Raw genomic sequence first — 18992 nt, 5'->3', positions numbered from 1 at the left:
ATAGATTCTAGTTACAAGAGCGTGTTGCAATAGAATGCCTAAATTACATGTTAAATAATAGAATTATTTATTATTCCTATGCAAGGTTTTATAATAGTTTACATATTTGTAAGGTCATAATTTTGAGTTTTTAATTGAATCCAAATTATTATATTTAAGGTACAAAGCAAATTTTTTTCGCTTGATTTTGGATAAATAAAAAAAAAAAAATAAAGGTTATGTGCAACTTTTCACTGAATAGTGGTAACAGCTGTTTTTCAAAGTCTTTTTGCCAAATACATCAAGTTAAAAAGTTATTTAAAAAAAAAAAAAATATCATTAAAAAAAAAGACAATTTTAAGAGACAATTTCTTTTAATGATAATCACCAAAATCAAACAAGTATTTCTCAATGTTTGCAAATTTTTATGAGATCAAAAAATTATGAGTAAGTTTTCCAGTATAAATGATGCGTTATCAAATATGTCTAGATCCACAACATTTTTAAAAATTGTATATTATTCTCTAAAATTTAAGCATTATTTAACATGATAAAAGAAATATAAATAAAAAAAGTCTTAAGAAAATAATTTTTTAAAATTAAGACCTACTTTAAGATACATTTCAAATACATTATTTGTAATGCAGTGCATTATCATTTTAGAAACAAACCTTGCAATAGTTAAAATAATTTTAGAAATGCCTAACATTATTAATAGCAAGTTTTCTTTTATCATTTAAAATTTTAAATGAGTGGCCACAAAATGAGCCATAATTTTGTCCTGTACAGGGGGCCCCCCAAAATTCATAGTACACATGTCAGAGGGTGACAGAGCACTACTAGTCAAGCACAAATCACCATAGAATCCACGCAAACCGCACCTCCCAACAGCCGCAATAAAAAGGTTGCTCAATGCCATAAGTCGTTTTCTAACGAGACGCGTCCCCGATTCGAGGACCACTTAACGACCATACGAACAATTCTGCAAAAGCCATTTCTTTTCCTACTGAAAGCAAGATACCGGACATAGCAGGACTGTAAAAACGCTAACTCTAATGTGTGACTTTTGCATTGTGTCAGCGAGAGACCTGAATCTCAGACACTGACACTTTCCTAAACTGTGCAGCGAGTGCTGCGAAAAGAAGGAATATATCTATACCAAGCGCAGAGAGTTCATGGCTTACAAAGCAATTGTGAATTTCACCTCGTGGTTTTTGTGACAGATGCCCGTGGACCCCAATTTTGGAGCATTGGGGGTCTGTTTAGGTTTTTTTTAAGAGGTACTTATTTTGTGAAAATTTAAACATAATTTGTGAAAAATAAAAATTATAATAAAAAATGAATGCATATACACAATATTATTTTAATTAGAGTACTCTGCTGATCAACAGTATACTGAGATAACAGGACAGAATTTTAACCTTAACATACTTAGACAAGATTTGATGTTGTACTTGATTGATCCCAAGTAGTTGAAAAAATTAAATATTTAAAAATTTATAAATAAAGACAAAGATTTTTTTAAATGAAAATATATATAATCAAACATAACTTTATATTATGCAATCCTTCACAACTGCATAACTCAAAAAAAAAAAAAGTCTATAGTACCAATAATTTTATAAAAATATTTAATTTTAATAAATTTGAATGTGCCTTATTTATGCTGCAGTACACACAGAGGAGTCTTGCAAGTCAATACTTAATTGCCAGTTTTAACTAAGCTATTCCTTTCTTCCTTACTTACTTTTTTATTAAATTTAAAAGAAAATATGGTAAAGTAGGAAGATATTTTCAAAAATTGTCACTACAAATAAAAATCATTTATGACTGGTCAATTTCTATATAATTTTCCCCATATATTCAAAAACAATGTTTCGATTGTAAAATTTTTGGCTTACAATAATATCCAAATTTAAAAATCATCGTCCATAGTTAAATTTTAATGTATTTAACAGTAGTAGCACTAACAGTCATTTTCACTATGAGAACATTTTCAACTGGTTTGTACTTATGCAGAAAAAAGTTTCACGGAGAAAAAAATTTTTCATAAAAAAAAATAAAGGTCTGTTAGAATAACATTTAAAATAATAAAAAAACTGTGAAAGAAAAGCTCGCTTTAATACGGCGCAAACGACCGGTTAGTGGTTAGACTTAACATACCGTACTATCTGACCAAACACGTGCTACCCATTCTTTGTGTAGAAAGCAGAACTATGCTTTACGATTTGCATTCTGATCATTGATTGTATGGGGATTTGTGCTTTTCTACCTGTGTTCTATCACTCTTTCCCATATGCATCATGAGTTTTGGGGCACCCTGTATAGATAAATATAAATTAACCAGGAAAAAAAAAAATTTCACAATAAAAATTTTTTTTCTAAAAAATAAATGTAAGTAGAATTTTTTTTTTCATAACTGCTATAATATCATGTGTAGTTTAACAAACAATTTGATTCATAGACACTTTTTTTGGTTTTGCATCAACTTGACAAAAGAATTATGTCTTAAATAAATAATCATGCGTTCTCAGTCACCACACGGCATTTGTTATGAATTTGTAAATGCCTTTTAAAATTATCTTTGCGATTAAACTCTTTTTTACATTTCTCACATTCAAATAACGTTTCTTTAAGATGAGTAGCGTAATGCATTTGAAGCTCAGTTTTTTGCATAAAGCGTTTTTCACAAATTTCACAAACATGCAAACAGTTTTCATCGTTATGTCTCACTTGATGTTTTTCAAACCTTCTTTTTTGAGTAAACTTAGCGTCACAATGTTCACAAGCATAGGTTTCTTTACAACTGTGTATAGTCAAATGCTTTTGTAAACTAGACAAACGCGCAAAACCCTTATTGCATAATTCACAAACATGAGATTTCTCGCTTGTGTGAACGAGCAAGTGATTTTTCAGGTACATTTTTCGAGAAAAACTCTTTTTACAGACGTAGCACACGTGTGGTTTTTCCTCTGCATGGATAAGTATATGTCTTTGCAGGTAAGAAATATGCTTAAAACCTTTATTACAAGTTTCACAAGTGTAAGGTTTCTCATCCGTGTGTGTCATTTGATGGATTTGCAGACTTTTCAGTTGCTGAAATGTTCTATTGCAAACATTACAAACATAAAATCTTTCATTCGTGTGAAGTTTAAAGTGTGTTCGGAGATAACGCAATTTGGAGTAGGTTTTGTCACATACTTCACACGTATAAGGCCCTTTGGTGTGGAACAACAAATGCATTTGAAGCTTCTCTTCGCATCGAAATGTCCTCTTGCAGACGTCACAGAAGTAAGGTTTTTCAAATGAATGGACATTCTGATGTCGGATAAAAACAGATCGATAATTAAAAGTCTTTTGACACACGTTGCATATGTACTTCCTTTTGTGTGTAAGGGTCACATTCCCTTCATTTTGCTCTTCTTCGTCATAATGTTCTTCTTGCTCACTTAGAACTGTTTCTTCTTCTTCATCATCATCATATTGCTCTTCTTCCTCAACTTTATTTCTTTCATCACATTGAACAATTTCTTCCATTGTTCTTCACTGTATTAAAGTTAACTCTTGTTTTAAAAAAAAAAAAAAAAAAAAAAAAAAAGAAAACAAGAAAGATTTCAAAGTAAAATTAAAGTTTTGACTTTTTCTGAAAACATTAAATCGCTAAGACTTCAACTCAATCGATTCCTTTTCAGAACCTCTGGAAGAAAAAAAAGTTACAATGAGTATAAAAATTATATCGATAATCAGAATTTGCAAGCATAAATGTTATAGATCATAAAATCAGGAATGGAACAACAGCATAACCCTTTTGGAACATAAAAAATGTGTTTTGATGCAAAATAAATTTGGTGTTAGGAGCAGATTGTAACAAATAGTCTTTATATTCTGAGAAGCAGAGTTCTTATAAAATTAGATTTTTAGCACATAAATTAACATTTTTACAACATATTTAACAGAGTTTGGGAGAAAAAAAATTTCATTAAATAAAATAAAAAGATGCAATAGAAATGCAACATAGAATTACTTAAACATATAACTGAAAAAATTTACTTAATGGGTTTCCTGTAAAAATAAAAAAAAATTCCGACTTTATTTCAGCAAGCTTATATCCTGCTTTTAATTATATATGACACAAAAGATTTCCAAATCTAACATTTGAGTAATGACTATTTGTTAACAATTCATTCAAATATCACTTATTGACCCATCTAATAATATTTTTTCATTTTTTGATTATTTTTTTCAGCCACTTCCACTTTTTTTTTCTTTCTTTTTAATTTTGATATTTTAACAAGATTACGACACGTATGCCAAATTTTAAGTTATTTTATAACATGCTCTATTTGCACCAATTCTATAGTAAATCCATGTCAACTCCAGGGTTGCCACAGAAAAATATGAACAAAATAATTGCTTTTAGTAGCCTAAAGCATGAAAATAGTTGCGAAAAACTATGAAAATAGTTGCTTAAATAAGAACAAAATGTTACAATAATCAGGGGTCTGTTTAGAAGAAATTTGGGTCCGTTAACGGACCCTTCACAAAATATTTTAACTTAAAAACGGACCCTTCACAAAATAATTTATCTTTTAATCGAACCATTCACAAATTTGTTTATCTTCGTTATTGTTTTGTTAATCGAATAAACTCTTCCCAGGGAGGGGGGAATGAAAGACAGGTGTAAACGAACTGAGTTTTGTCTTCGGCAGAAGTTTCTTCCTTGATTCGTCCGAAATAAATATTCTGCTGCAGCAGTATAGGCTAAATACCAAATATTTGTATGTTGCATCTCTAATTTAGTAGCAGCAATTGCCGTTAATTTTTTAAAATTTAATTTTTTTAAATTATAATTTTACAGTGTTGAGCATAATCCTGTATGCCTTTACAATTTAAAAACTCATTGAAAAGGTTTTTCCAATAACAGGACCCTATTTGCACAAATTCACAAAAGCAGGACCCTGGTTAAAAGAATGTGACTTAATATTTACAAAATGTCTTTTTGATGAGTCTTTTTTGCAGAATACATTAGAAACAATTGGTGGAAATTCCTTACAAAAGAGAAACTCTTTCAATGACCACTTTTTATTATTTTGTCCCAAAATAATAAAAAGTCAAATTTAGAAATACAATTAAGATTTGGACTTGAAAATTTTTTATTACACACCTTTTTTCTAAGCGTAGAAGAATATTTAAAAGCAGCAGGAACGCTTAGAAAAAAAGTGTGTAATTACAATTTTTTAAGTCGAAATCTTAATTGTATTTCTAAATTTGATTGTTTTTGTAATGAAGAGGATTTTTCAAAATTTATTAATAATGATTATGGACATGTTATTACGGGAAATTTGGAGATTGTGGGTGATCAAGATTTAATCAGCATTTTAAGTAAAGGTTCAAAATTTAGGACCAGAGTTAAAATGAAAAAAAGAAGATTTTATTTTATCTATTAAAAAGGATCTTGATTTTTTTATTGCAAAAATATCCAGAAAATATCATTGGCCCGTTGAGGGTTTTTCTGAGGGGAAAGCTAAAATTATTGAAAGGGTTAAATTTATTTTATTTAATAACTGTCTTAGTTCATTTCCTAAAGGTACTTATATAGATTATGATTTATCTAGGAAAATCTTAAGGATAAATTTATTGTTACTGTTGTAGATAAAGCTTCAAATAATTTCTGTATTATGTGTAAATATTTTTTTTAAAAAATTGATTATTGTTGAATATAATGCAAATAATACTTATTTAAAATTAAAAGAAGATAAAAAAGTTATTGAAAAGAGAATTATTGCATTTAGTAAAAATTTAAAATTTAAGTTAAGGATTACATTTCCATATTTATTTCCAATTGTTAAATTTCATAAAAATCCGATTAAATTTAGGTTTATAGCGAGTGGTACTAATAGTTATAATTCTGATATTAGTAAAAGGTTTTTTAGTTTTCTAAAAATTATTTTAGGTACTTACGTATTAACGCAACCAGGCCAAAATTCGCATAAATCGCCAAATTTGGCGACCCTATTTACGGCAACCCTACGTGTTATACATGGTTTTTTGTAAAGAAATTATTTTGCTTACTGGTTAGATTGAATGCCGTGAAACTATTATATTTTAAAACAAAATAATGATTTATTTTAAAATATAATATATTTAAAATTTAATATATTTTAAATATATTATATTTTAAAATAAAATATTATTTTAAAATACTGGTTTACTGGTTAGATTGAATGCCGTGAAATTATTATATTTTAAAACAAAATAATATTTTATTATAAAATATAATATATTTAAAATTTAATATATTTTAAAATATAATATAATAATAATGTAATATATTTGTATAAAATATTTAAAACAAAATAATATTTAATATTTTAAAACAAAATAATATAAAAAACTGTATTAAAAATTATCTGTAATTAATAAATGTACACTTTCTTTCTATTCATACTTTCTTACTCAAACTTACAAATCGCGCCAACGTGGTTGCGATAATACGTAAGTACCTTATTTTGCTTAAAATTAAAAAAGAGAAAAATATTGTTATATGTCAAAGTTTTGGATTATATTAATAATAATGATATCTCCAGCATTAATACTTTTGATTTCGAAAATTTGTATACCAGTATACCACATGGAAAGATTATTGAGATTTGTGAAGGAATTTATGATAAGAAAATTGATAAGTTTAATTGGTTGGATTTATGTAGGTTTAATCTTTTTGAGAATGTTCTTTTTAATGGTTTAGATTTTTATAAACAAATTATTGGAATTCCACAAGGTAATTCCTTTACTGGGGCTTCTGCCAATATTTTTTTGCATTTTTTTGAAGCTAAATTTCTTGAGCATAATGAATTGATGCTTTGCTTTAATGAGGCTTTACTTGAATTGCTTAATGAGCATAATGCTTTTAGATATATTGATGATTTGATTTTGTTTAATTGTGATAATTATAATTTTATTTATAGTATTTATCCTGGAGATTTTGTCTTGAAGAAAACTAATGAGGATTGTTTAAATGTTGAATATTTAGATTTTAAAATTGATATTGTTAACAGTTTTATTAAAATTGGTGTCTTTGATAAAAGAAAAGCTTTTAAATTTTAAGTTATTTTTTTCTGCAACTTTAATACTAATTTGTGTAATAAAATATTTAAAAATTTAGTTTTTTCACAATTGGTTAGAATCAAAAGCATTTGCAATAATGTTGAAAGTTTTCAGGAAGCTGTGAATAGTTTTTTAAATAATTTGAGTAATAATGATTTTTCTTTTAATTTTTGTAATGTTAATTTTTTAATTAAAAAATTGATTGAAGAATTCTAGGTTTTTATATTTATTTTTTTTTTTTCTTTTAACAGGGCGCAATTCAAGTCTTAACTGAGCAGCCCCAGTTAAGCATTCTATTAATCTGTTATGTATTTCTTTCTCTTGACATTTTTCATTTTATTCTTCATTTGCGCATTGTAATAGAGGGCATTGTTTTCTTTAGGTTTTAGTTTTTTCTTTTCATTCGGCTTGTTTGTGAAATTGATGTTTGACCTGTGACTATGTGAGTTTTTATTTTTCTGATGATTTTGTTTGAGTTTCTTTTCTTAATTTGTTATTTATATGGCATGTTTTTTTTTCCTGGACTTCTATACAAAACCATTGGGGTACTGAGGGAGTTAATTTAAGCATTTGCTTCTCCCTCAATTAGAAATGGTTTTGATTTTATGGCTACCGGGGCTGGTACCCCCTGAAAACGTCAGCTTCGGTGGTCATATTTTCATTTTTATTTCCTTCATTTTCTTTTCCATTAGTGAAAGAGCATCTCTGTCTTTTCGCGGGATTCAAGCCTAGGGCCTTTCCGATGTGGGGTCAGCTCCCTAACCACATTGTCTGATTGTTAAAAATAATAAAATGATTTCCGCATTCTGATCAGCAGCAGAATAATTATCAAATCTTAGCAACTTCTGAGAAGTGGCCCACAAGAAAATGAATAAAGAAGAAAAGATCACCAAAGGAGATCAGCTTGAAAGGTATAATTCTTAGTCCTCCCTGGGGAGCCACTACCTATTTGTTTCTTTTTAAATTTACAAGATTAAATTCCATTAGGCGCCTTAGCGATTGTAGTAAGCACAACAGACCACGATACGGAAATATCCCCGAAACAGCTATAGTATGAACAGAATGAGGGAATATATCCGAAATCTCCCCCAGTATGACATCAAAATTGTTACGAAACAGATTAAATTGTGTTTTTTTTTATTAGTATGTAATAAAAAGAGCACGAACGAATGAATTATGAAAAGATAAAAATAAATAGCAATTAAAAGGCAACAACAATTAAGAGACACGAAGTTACTTGGCAATGGTACTAAAATACAATGGTACAGAATGAAATGCTTTACGAAAATAAATAACTGCAATAAAAATGTAAAATTACACAACTTACGCTATTTCAGAAAACAAAGTCATATTATTATTGTTGCATTTACTTAAATTTTCAGGCTTGTGTGTTGAGGACAGATAGCACAAATCTCATAATATTATTATGATTATTAAGTATGTTGCCATTTAAAAAGAAAACTCCTAGAAATGTGATCTAGAAAATGAATCTGAAAAGGAACAGAAACAAATAACCAGAAACGTTTTGTTTACTGCTAATTCTTTCAGCCTTATTCTCATTCTTCTATACAAGTTATAAGCGCATTTAACTACTGCTGCAAAGTATGAAAATGTTCCTGTAGCCCACAGATCGAATGATCATCTCGAAAGTTTCTACTTGGAATTAATTAGATTTTTTATTTTTCGGTATCTAATTAATCTCAAAACAGTGGGTCGCAGTAAAATTCTAAGCTTATCAAAATATAACTAACAAGTCAGTACTCATTCTTACTGCATTGAACTCTTTGACTAGTATTAATTTGATCATTTACCCGTGTTTTAATGTTAAAAGATTTAATAGTTACTCTTTAGTTCTTTTGTCTCAGCTGTTCTCAAGCTCATGAAGTTGCTGTTTGTTTGAAGGTGATTTTAATAAATATTTTTTAATGTGATATAAAACCTATTTTATCTTTTTTTTAAATTAATTATATTGTTCATTTTATTTAGTAGTTAATTTTAAGTGGTCACGTTAAGTCAGTTGCCTAAAGTATCTTCAGAGGAAATGATTATTGTGTACTAATAGTGTTCTAAGTGGTGATAGAAGTTTATTACGAAAGTGATGCAGCCAAATACATATGATACATGATTGTGGCGTAACCAACACTGAAAATATTAAATACCAATTCACTAGTATGTAATACATGTTAACTTGATACTATCTATAGGTACCTTTTGATAGATGAAGGTTGACATTTTCGATTAACACTCTACCCTTAATCGTGACCCCTGGGCGTGATATGAATTAAAAAACGGCAATGCATGGTCCTCATTAATATAGCCCATAAGAATATATTAAGACACATAATATAATATATAGCTCTCATAAAAAAATCCAGTGAAGTAAAAAAAGTTTCCCAGGCCAATAAACAAAAATGAAGAAAAAAATAATGAGCAAAATGATAAAAATGAAAAAATATATATAATAAGCAAAAATATGATACAAATAAAATAGCGTAAACCAACTAATAGTAATCGTACTTCGAATTCTATCACAGATAAAATTCTGGAAAGGGTAACTACCATTAAAAATATTAAATGCCAATTCACTAGTATATAAGACATGTCAACTTCAATCTATCATGAGGTACCTTTTAATAGATAAAGGCTGACTGAGTCAGAAATTGAGCCCCCTTATGTCTGCCTATTATGTTTAAAATCAAATATCAGAATTTCCTGCCATGTTACTATGAAGATTATGCACATTTTTTGCAATTCTACATATTTTATATCAATCTCAGTAACTGGGGAGGAAAGTAGGAAAATAATTCTTATTAAAATGCATTTAGTATAAGTGAGAGAATTTTTAAGCCATTTTTTCATTTTATTTTATCATTATGAGGTTTTTTTTTGCTGCCTTCTGCCTTCCAAAGATCAATTAGTTGAAAAGTTTTTATTTCTATAAGAACTTATAATAAAAAAATTATTTGTGAAAATTTTCATACAAGGATTTACTTGCCAGTACTACTTACAAAACAAAATAATCGCCTAGGTTTAATGACTTTTCTACAATGGCCAGCAAAAAAAATAAAGCATAACAGAAGAGGACTAACTCAAAGGGTATATTTTGTAGTCAATCCTGGGCAAACTTCTACTTTAAAAAAAAAATAAAGAATTTTAAAATGTATTTGACCCATTGATGTTTAGTTGATACGTACAGTTATTATTACAAAGAAAAAACAACAAAAAAAGCATTGTTTGAATTTTTTTTTTTTTTTTGCTTTCTTTATAACCATTGAAGAGCTGACCCAATTTTGGGTTTACGACTATTAATGTTCAACTATATAGCCTTGTAATTTTGACTCCGAACGAGACAAGGGAACTCCTTGATCAAGTATTGGGAGAAATTTGACTTTGTGGAGAACTTTTTGATGGCACTAACCTAGGGGTGCACAACCTTTTTGAGTGAAGGGCCACTCACACAGCAGATTTGCTCACGAAGGGCCGCACATGTATTTAGACATGTTAATGACAAATGTAGTAATGTTTATTTAAACATTAGCGTTCAAGTTTTTTTTACCAATAAACTTAGTAATATCAATAACTTAGTAGTGTTCCATTATTAGAATTCATTCAAAAATAAAAAAAATTTATACTTTTTTTTTACAAAAAAAAACTTGCTATTTTTATTATATGAACAATAGATTTTTCAAAATAAATAAACATTGAAGAACAGAAATGTTTTTTTTTTTTTTTTTTATCATATCATGCAATACGAAAATTCATTTTAGAATTAAATTCTAATAAATAAAAAAAAACTGCAATGCCCACAGAATGAAAGTAGGAAAAAGTTTAGTCATATTTAAGTATTATAAATTCAAATTAAATATTTTAATTGAAGAAAATTTATAGGTTTTAAACAAAAGCCTAAAATAAAGAAACTGTGATAGTTCAAAATAAAATTCAATGCTTATTTTGTAATGTACTTTATTATTTTATTTTATTAATTATTAGATTTTTTTATATCGTAAACATTTTCCTTTTTTTATCGAAAAAGATCACTTAAGCAATAAAAAATTTAAATCTAAACTACAAACAGTGAGCAGTTTAAAAATTCACGTTTTCCGCCATTTTATGAATTTCTCAAGTTGAAATAACATTTCATTTAAATTAGGGAGGGATGTAGCGAGTATTTGGCCATTCTGTGAAAAATTCAGTTGATTGAATGATCAGTCAAATATTCGGCAGAATATGTTTTAGAAAGGTATTTTTCCAAGATTTTTTTTATTTTTGAATGTTTATAGATATTACTTTTTTTTTTTTTAAATTATAATCAGACAAGTCAATTTTGTCATTTTTTCGATACTTTGAGAATTGAGAAGGATTTTTTTCCATTTTCGCTGTTTTTATTATAACCCAGCATTTTAACAGAAAGTCTCATACTATTAATTTATTATCACTCTTTCCCTGTACTGTAATATAAGTAACCAGTAACATAGAAAAGTGTGATTTTCAGTATTAAAATTTTGTTTCAGGAACTAAGAAAAATTTGTTTTTACAGTTTTTCTTTTTTTGGGTACTTTTATTATGACACAGCATTTTTTTTTTAAAATAAAGTTAATAACAAAATTTATTTTATAGCAAGTTTTTTTCTTCTAAAATTATGGCAATGAGAAAAATTTAAATTGAGATTTTCGTTTAAAAAATTAAGAACACTTTCTATCTTTTTATTTTCTTTAAATAAAAAAAAAAAACTTTTTTTAAACATTATCCTTATAACGCAGAAATTTTTAATAGCATTTCTGTTGACTTAATTCTTTTTTCTTTGCTTTTTCTGGTAATTGAAAAACTGAGATGTTCAGCTTTAAATTTTTTTTCCAAAAATTAAGATTGATTTTTATGTTCTCTGTTTCACTTTTCAACATTTTCAAAAACGTTATTGATTGGCCTTATTTTTTAGAGTTAATTTATGAATGCGTTTTTCCAGGAAATATTATTCTGAGCATTGAAATTTTAGTTTCAGTGTTGCTATGCTGCTAAAAGATTTTGCTATTGGGCCCCAAGTGTACGGAGTTCAGTCGATTTTTTCTTTCTCTTTTTTTTTTTGTCGAATATTTGGTTTTTGATCAAATCACAATTCATTACCACATTCGACCAAATCATATTCGCTGCGGAAATAAAAACGGTGAGGAAATAAAAACGAAGGAAAAATAGCTAGGATTTATGATAAAACTGTACTGATAAACCGTATCAAAAACGGATTATTTAATTGCGCGATTAACAATCATGTGTCGTAATAACAACTAGTTAAATTACAGGATCGTCAAAATCATGTGGAAAAGTATAGAAATAATTGGGAAAAAATATATTTATGCTGAACTCATCACAAATAAAGCGTGTTAAATGCATGATTTAAAATTTGTATGTCGTAATAGAACAATTGGAATTTTTTATAATACATGGGAACGCATAGCAATAACTGTCGAAAAAAATTGCTGAAAAAAAAGAAAGAATTGCAAAAAAAAAGATAAAAAATCACTTAGATTTAAGATGAAATCGTCACAAATAAAGTGCACAAAAAGTGATTATTTAAATTTGCGATCTGAAACTCGCATCGTAATAAAATTTCCGAAATCACGTAGAAAATCAGAAATAACCGTTTAAAAAAAATCATTTATATTTACGATAAAATCGGCTTAAACGTACATTTACTAAAGAATCTGTTAAAATTGATTGGGTCAAAACGTGATGACTTAAAAGTGCGATTAAAAATTGCCATTTTTGAAATTTTTTTTACTGTGTTTAGAAGCTCTCGCGGGCCACACTTCAGCAGTCGAAGGGCCGCATTTGGCCCGCGGGCCGCAGGTTGTGCACCCCTACACTAACCCATATTTGCATTACATAGAGAGGAAGGCCATGAGAAATTCCGACATATAGCCAAGGGGATTCTAACCCTTACTACCACTGAAGATATTTCACGTTACTACTATGTTCGGCGCAAGCCGGATGCGGAATTCGTATCAACCAGCCATCGCTAGGGTTCGAACCCAGCTCACCTCTTTGAAAGCGAGAGCTCTGTCCCCTAAGCTATAGCAACTTTTACTTTTTAATTGTCAAATTTGTCCTTTCGGAACCTGAAATGTAAAGTTATTTTCTTAATTATAAAAAAAAAAATTTTTTTTGAGGTTTCAGACACAGCTTATGACCACTGCTATCGTAAATTTTTCCTCTTTTTACCTGATTGTTTTCTCCAAATTATTTGCTGGAAAGGTGTTTTATAACAGACTATCTTTATCCACCGGGGCGACATTGCCACAGAATATTACTAAGTTCTTGCAGAAAGATTTTTTATTTGGGAAGCGAAGCAAAGAAGTTTTGGTTTTTTTATCTGCAGAATTTTTCAAAATATCTTTTTTTCTGCAGAATTATTTTTCCCCTTTCTGAAGAAATATGTTCAAAAAATGCCTTTCTCACAAATCAAAGGTGGAATAAGCGCTCGTGATTTTTTTTCTACTTTCTCTTGAGAGTAAAAAAATTTCACAATGATTGGCTTTAGCTAGATTCAGTCTGATATTATAAAAAGTAATTTCCAAATAGCAAAAATTTAAAAATGTTAACTTTACAAATATTTTTTAGAATATTTAATATATTTTAGAATATTTAATATAATATCGCCAATAATATTAGAATACGTAAAAAAAATTCTTACATTTATAATTAACAAAAATTATATACTGTTCTGCTCTATACATGAAAGCTTTTTTGTTTTCGTAAACAGAAAGTGCTTCTGATACTTTAAACTAGTAACATATATATTTGCTACTATTAAAAATGTCTTTCAGAAAGGTATTAGAACTAGAGAGAATTGTCGCAGAAAGCTCGAATAACTCTGCCACAGGGCTTTTATCTTTTGATAACTATATACACGCTAGTTCAGTGGAATTGATAACTATTTAATACTCGTATACTGTTTCACTTTCCTTCTGTTAAATGCAAAATTTTTAAGTACCTTCATTGAACTATTTTAGATTTCATATCTACATTTTTTTAAATTTATTTGATAACAAGCTATTTGTCATAGAGCAAGTTAACGGCTGGTTCGTCTTGGCCCTATCAACCTATTTTATCAAATATGCTACATTTATTTATTTTTTCTAAAATTATAGCTCAGAATAAATTTGTAATATAATAAAAGTATAAATATGTTAATTTCATATATCACTCAGACCATAAATCGTTTTAATAATTCCTAGATCGTTAAATTATTGCAACAAAATAATTTAGCAGATTGTTAAATCACTCAGATGATTAAGACACTAGTTTTGTATCTGTATTCTTAAATTTCCCCCACCTCCCAAAAAAACCCTTTGCTGATTTATAATTTTATAGCCTGTTTTGCTTTATAAAATTAATAAATAAAATAAAAATGATTTAAATATCAATTATTTAAGGGTTAATAATTTTTAAAATCAGAATTTTTTTTTTTGAAATTTCACATTTTGCATAATTTTTTTTTTTTAAAATATCAGAAACCTTATTTGTGAAATAAATAGTCTTAGATAATATGAATCAAGTAGATTTTTAAATATTAACACAAGTTCTCTTGGTTGAGCATAGCATGTGAAAGAAAATTATTCATCATTATTTTAGTATATTGTCTTTACCATGTCTACAGCATTAAACAATATCAGATATTTTGAAATACAACCTTAAGACTACTAAGATTTTTTTAAAAATTGCAATTAACCAATATTAAATCAATTAAATTCAATCAATGAAATTTAATTTAGAAATATTCTTCATAAAAAATAAGAATTATCTAGGTTTCAGACTTTTCAATACTTTTTAACCTTTCCTGGTGTTAAAAAGATTTCATTCCATACTAACACTGAAAGTGTAAAATTCAATCAGTTTATAAATATTTTGATTAAGATTTAGTAAAAATTTCATTTTTTGGTGTAAATATAAGTTCTTATCGCTGTTGTATGTGTAGTAAAAGTGAAATAAAATTTACTTTCTATTTTCCTTTAGTATTTATTATATTTTCCGTCGTAATCAATGGCCTTTGTACAAATTTTTTTTAATATAGTTAGTATATTTCCTAAAAAAATTAGTAACCTAAATAAACTTGAAATAATGTTAACCAAATTGCAAGTTTGAAGATATTTTTTTTTTCCATTTAAAAAGCATTTTTACATGATTTCTTACCTCTAATTTTTAAAATTAAATAACAAAAGAAAATTCATTATTAAATATTATTTAGGTTACCATTGATAATAAAAAGCTGAAATATAATGTGGTCGAAACATAAAATCTGATGTTAAAATATAAAATTTCCAATATGATAGACCCTCTTATTATCATCATACACAATTCAAAAAATATCCCATATGTTTCCTAAATTCCACCTAAACTGGTCTTTTTTTGTCCTAATGTTATCTTAAAATATTTTTCTGAAATCAGTGTGCTGTGTGAGTTATTTATACCATAAAGTGGTCGAAAATCCATTTGGCAATAAACAAGAGATAGATTTTGTTTGCAACATTTATGAAACAATAGCAACTTTCAGTGTCATCAAGCACAGGGCCCCATTTGACATTAGAGCACTATACGTAGCCGGGAAGTTATCGGGATGTAGATTGACATTGAATTCGGCTTAGAGGTGTCAAGAAACGTTTGAAATTTAAAGACATTTACAACTTTGCCAAACACTAATTAGAACTTGAGTAATCTAGCTATTTGAAAAGTTGTCGGAATTTTGATTAACGATAAGTTCCTCATTGCGACAATATCGCTAACTTTTACTTATAGTGGTCATGAAACAGTTACAACTTGTGTTGTCATCCAACACCGAGATTCACTAAACATGTGAGTGCTCTAGTTCCAGCTATTTGGAAAGTGGTTGGCATTTTGATTTGCAATAAACTCCGCTAGGAGATGAAATACATTTTGCTGTGCTCCATTTAAAATTCTAGGGTTTGACCAAAGTGGAAAGTGTGTAGAATTCTAATTTTAATAAGCTGTTTGTGGCTTTAATATCACTATAAATTCTGCTTTGTAGCAATCTGGAAATGATTGAATCTTGCATGTTATCGGGTACATAGCTATAGCAGAGATTTGAGAGCTGTGGCTAGTCTGAAATAGGTTGTAATTTTAATTCTAATATTCAGTCGTTAAAGAGACGACAGCAAGTGGATAAAAACATAGCAGTTAGAATGTTTGAGGTGATCTATTCTAATCTGTAAGATTGAATTACAGGACATGAAAATCAATCAATTTAATCAAAAGTATTAAGTTTTTTTTTTCAATTTAATAAATAAAAAAAAATCGCTTTTTTGAATATTCGTTTTTTTTTTTTTTTTTTTTTTTTTTTTTTTTTTTTTTTTTTTTTTATCGTGTCTACTGCAAATGCGATTTAAAATTACATTCACACGATTTAACGTCACACATTCATGCGATAAAATGATGCACCTCAATTCATATTCACATAGTTTAAAAGTCTGACATCAAGATTCGTATTCACGCGATTTAAAATTTCACTTCGAGATCGGTCTTCACACATCGGTCTATTCGTGAAATCGATATTTTTTTTATCAAAACGTTGGATTAATGTATACTTTAACAAGTTTTTTTTTCTTCATTTATTTAAAAAAAAAAATTTTATCGTTTCGTTTTTGGACTTTCTATTTTCAGCTTCTTTTTTTTTCCTTATGAAACTCATCCATTATTGTTTTACAGCATCAGATGAGATGTCTCTCGAAGACTACTGTGAGTGCTATAAAATGTTAGCTTGGAAGACTGCCTTAGAAGCCGAATCTTATCCTGTTTTCATTCATCCTGTTAAACTGAAACCTTATTTCTGTGGCAGATGTTTAAAAGACTTCTCACCGGACGACCACATATTTGTCGGCTCTCTCCTTCATTTTGATGAGAGGAAAGTCATTTGTCATCGACCCTTCATTACTAAAAGGTTTTTATCAGCCTCCATTCACGGAAAGACGGGGCGTAGAAACCCGAATGTCCGCAGTTCTAAAAAGAAAGGCCACATTTGTAAGACGTGCCATAAGAGTTTTTCGAAAGAAATTTACCTCATTTATCACAGCCGTGTCCATACCAAGGAAAAGTCATATTTCTGCAACGAGTGTCATAAAAGTTTTTCGCACAAATATGGTTTGAGTTATCATAAATGCCATCATAAGAAAGATAAAACTTATTCTTGCCAAGCGTGCGGTAAGAGATTTCATTATGAGAATAGTCTCATTTTACATAGTCGTTTTCATAGTGAGAAAAAACCCTACTCTTGCAGTAAATGTAGTAAGAAGTTTTCATTAAAAAGTAATCTAAGCGCTCACCATCGTATTCATGCAAACTAGGACTGACGTTTAGAACTTTCCACGCTTTTGTCTCGACTCGTGTGTTGCAGGGAGATCATTTCAGATTTATCAAAGTATAAGAATGCGCGTCTAGTCAAAAATTCACCCTTAACAAGAGGTTAAAACGAAGCAAACGTAGGCTATTAAATTATCTATTAAAAATAATGAATATCATAATTTTATTGCTTTATATACTTGAGAATAAAAATCATAAGTAGAAAAGTTATGAGGCGTTATTTTAATACTATTTTCTTCCTTACTTGAAAGTTATGGCGCTGTTGAATGTTCACTCTATCATCAAAAGTTTGTCATGATCAAAAAGAAAAGAAAAATAACTAAAATTTTACCGTAAATCATATATGGTAAGCTAAGAGGTCTCTTAAGCATATATATGTATATATATATATATTTAAAAATATAGAGAAAAAGATGTAAAGATTTTTTTAAAGGAAAGCAAAAAATTATTAAGTTTTTTTTTTAAATATTCAAAAACTTAAATTTTTTTTAAAAAATAAATAAGTAAAAGCCGTAAAACAAAATAAGAAAAAGATAAAATATCGTCTTCATTCTTCTTATATTCCTAGAGGCATTTACTCAGAAAATTCTATAATAGTAAAAATGTTTTAATTATAAACAAAATATGAATTTCAGATAGAGGTACTGTTCATTTTCTTTAACTTTATTTCATTCTACTATTCATTTTCTTTCAAATTCATAACGCTTAAAAAATAGTTCTGTAAAGAAAATTTGCATTCTTTTTATATGCATTTCATCTAAACACTTTGTTATATAAGCGAAGACCTTTCACTTAGGTGCAACCTTTTTTTTTGTAGTAAAAATGTAATTAATTGCTCTTTCCGATTCATGTAAATCATATTTCATATTAAATGAATGAATGCAATAAAACAAAATTTTTCATGTATATATGTTTTGAAAATTAATAAAAATCTAATTTTTAAATGAAATTTTTGTGAATATCATTCTTATTTCTTTATTAACCATAACAAAAATTAGTCTTTCTGTATTTTTTTCAATATTTTCAAAAAGTTTTTTTTTCTTTTTTTTTCAAATGAATGAGAAAAATATATTTTTTAATCTAATCTACAATTAAGTTATTAATTACGATGTCTTGTTACCCATTTGTTTCTGACATTATTTTAGTTTTTGTAATGACTGCTTTTAATCTATTTACTGGAGTGTTTTTTTATTAATAATGAATTGAAAATTTTAGATTATCTTACTATATATAAAAATCTAATGGTGCTGTCATAGTTTTCCATTTGTTGTCGGTACATTTTTATTGGCCGGAAATGGTAGGATCCAGTTTTCCCACATTAATTTTTATATTGGTTGCCATCAATATAAAATTGATATAAGTCATAAAGGTGTTTTCTTATAAATATTTTTGCACTCTAATTTAAAGGTATTTATCCGTACTGTTATTACGTTTTTGATTTTGTTTGTTTTCTAAATTAAGAGTGTGAGAGGATTGTTTTGATTATTATTATCGTTAGAATGACATAATTCTACGTTACATTTTAAGATACACGTGGCAGCGGG

At 27.9% G+C, this 18992-nt stretch overlaps 1 protein-coding gene and 1 non-coding gene across 2 annotated transcripts; one reads left to right on the top strand and one right to left on the bottom strand.

The window, feature by feature from the left end:
• Positions 1-1322: 1322 nt before the first annotated feature.
• On the bottom strand, positions 1323-8528 carry LOC107437804 (uncharacterized). The gene is made up of 2 exons (XM_016049913.4): positions 8411-8528; positions 1323-3676 (listed from the first exon to the last, which is right to left on the bottom strand). The coding sequence occupies exon 2, from the start codon at positions 3514-3516 to the stop codon at positions 2500-2502; it is 1017 nt and encodes a 338-aa protein (XP_015905399.3). The 5' UTR covers positions 3517-3676; positions 8411-8528; the 3' UTR covers positions 1323-2499.
• Positions 8529-8635: 107 nt separating this feature from the next.
• Positions 8636-17764, top strand: LOC107437805 (uncharacterized). The gene is made up of 2 exons (XR_011637628.2): positions 8636-8985; positions 16798-17764. It is a non-coding gene; the product is annotated as an uncharacterized LOC107437805 (transcript).
• The last annotated feature ends 1228 nt before the right edge of the window (positions 17765-18992 follow it).

This window comes from Parasteatoda tepidariorum, chromosome 5 (genome assembly GCF_982258835.1).
Source record: "Parasteatoda tepidariorum strain Cologne lab strain chromosome 5, Ptep-v5.0, whole genome shotgun sequence".
In the NCBI taxonomy this organism is placed as follows: domain Eukaryota; kingdom Metazoa; phylum Arthropoda; class Arachnida; order Araneae; family Theridiidae; genus Parasteatoda; species Parasteatoda tepidariorum.
This window is presented reverse-complemented; position numbering and strand designations above follow the sequence as displayed.

Excerpts from the sequence above, each read along its gene's own strand:
- LOC107437804 (XM_016049913.4), bottom strand. The coding sequence starts at position 3,516 with ATGGAAGAAATTGTTCAATGTGATGAAAGAAATAAAGTTGAGGAAGAA.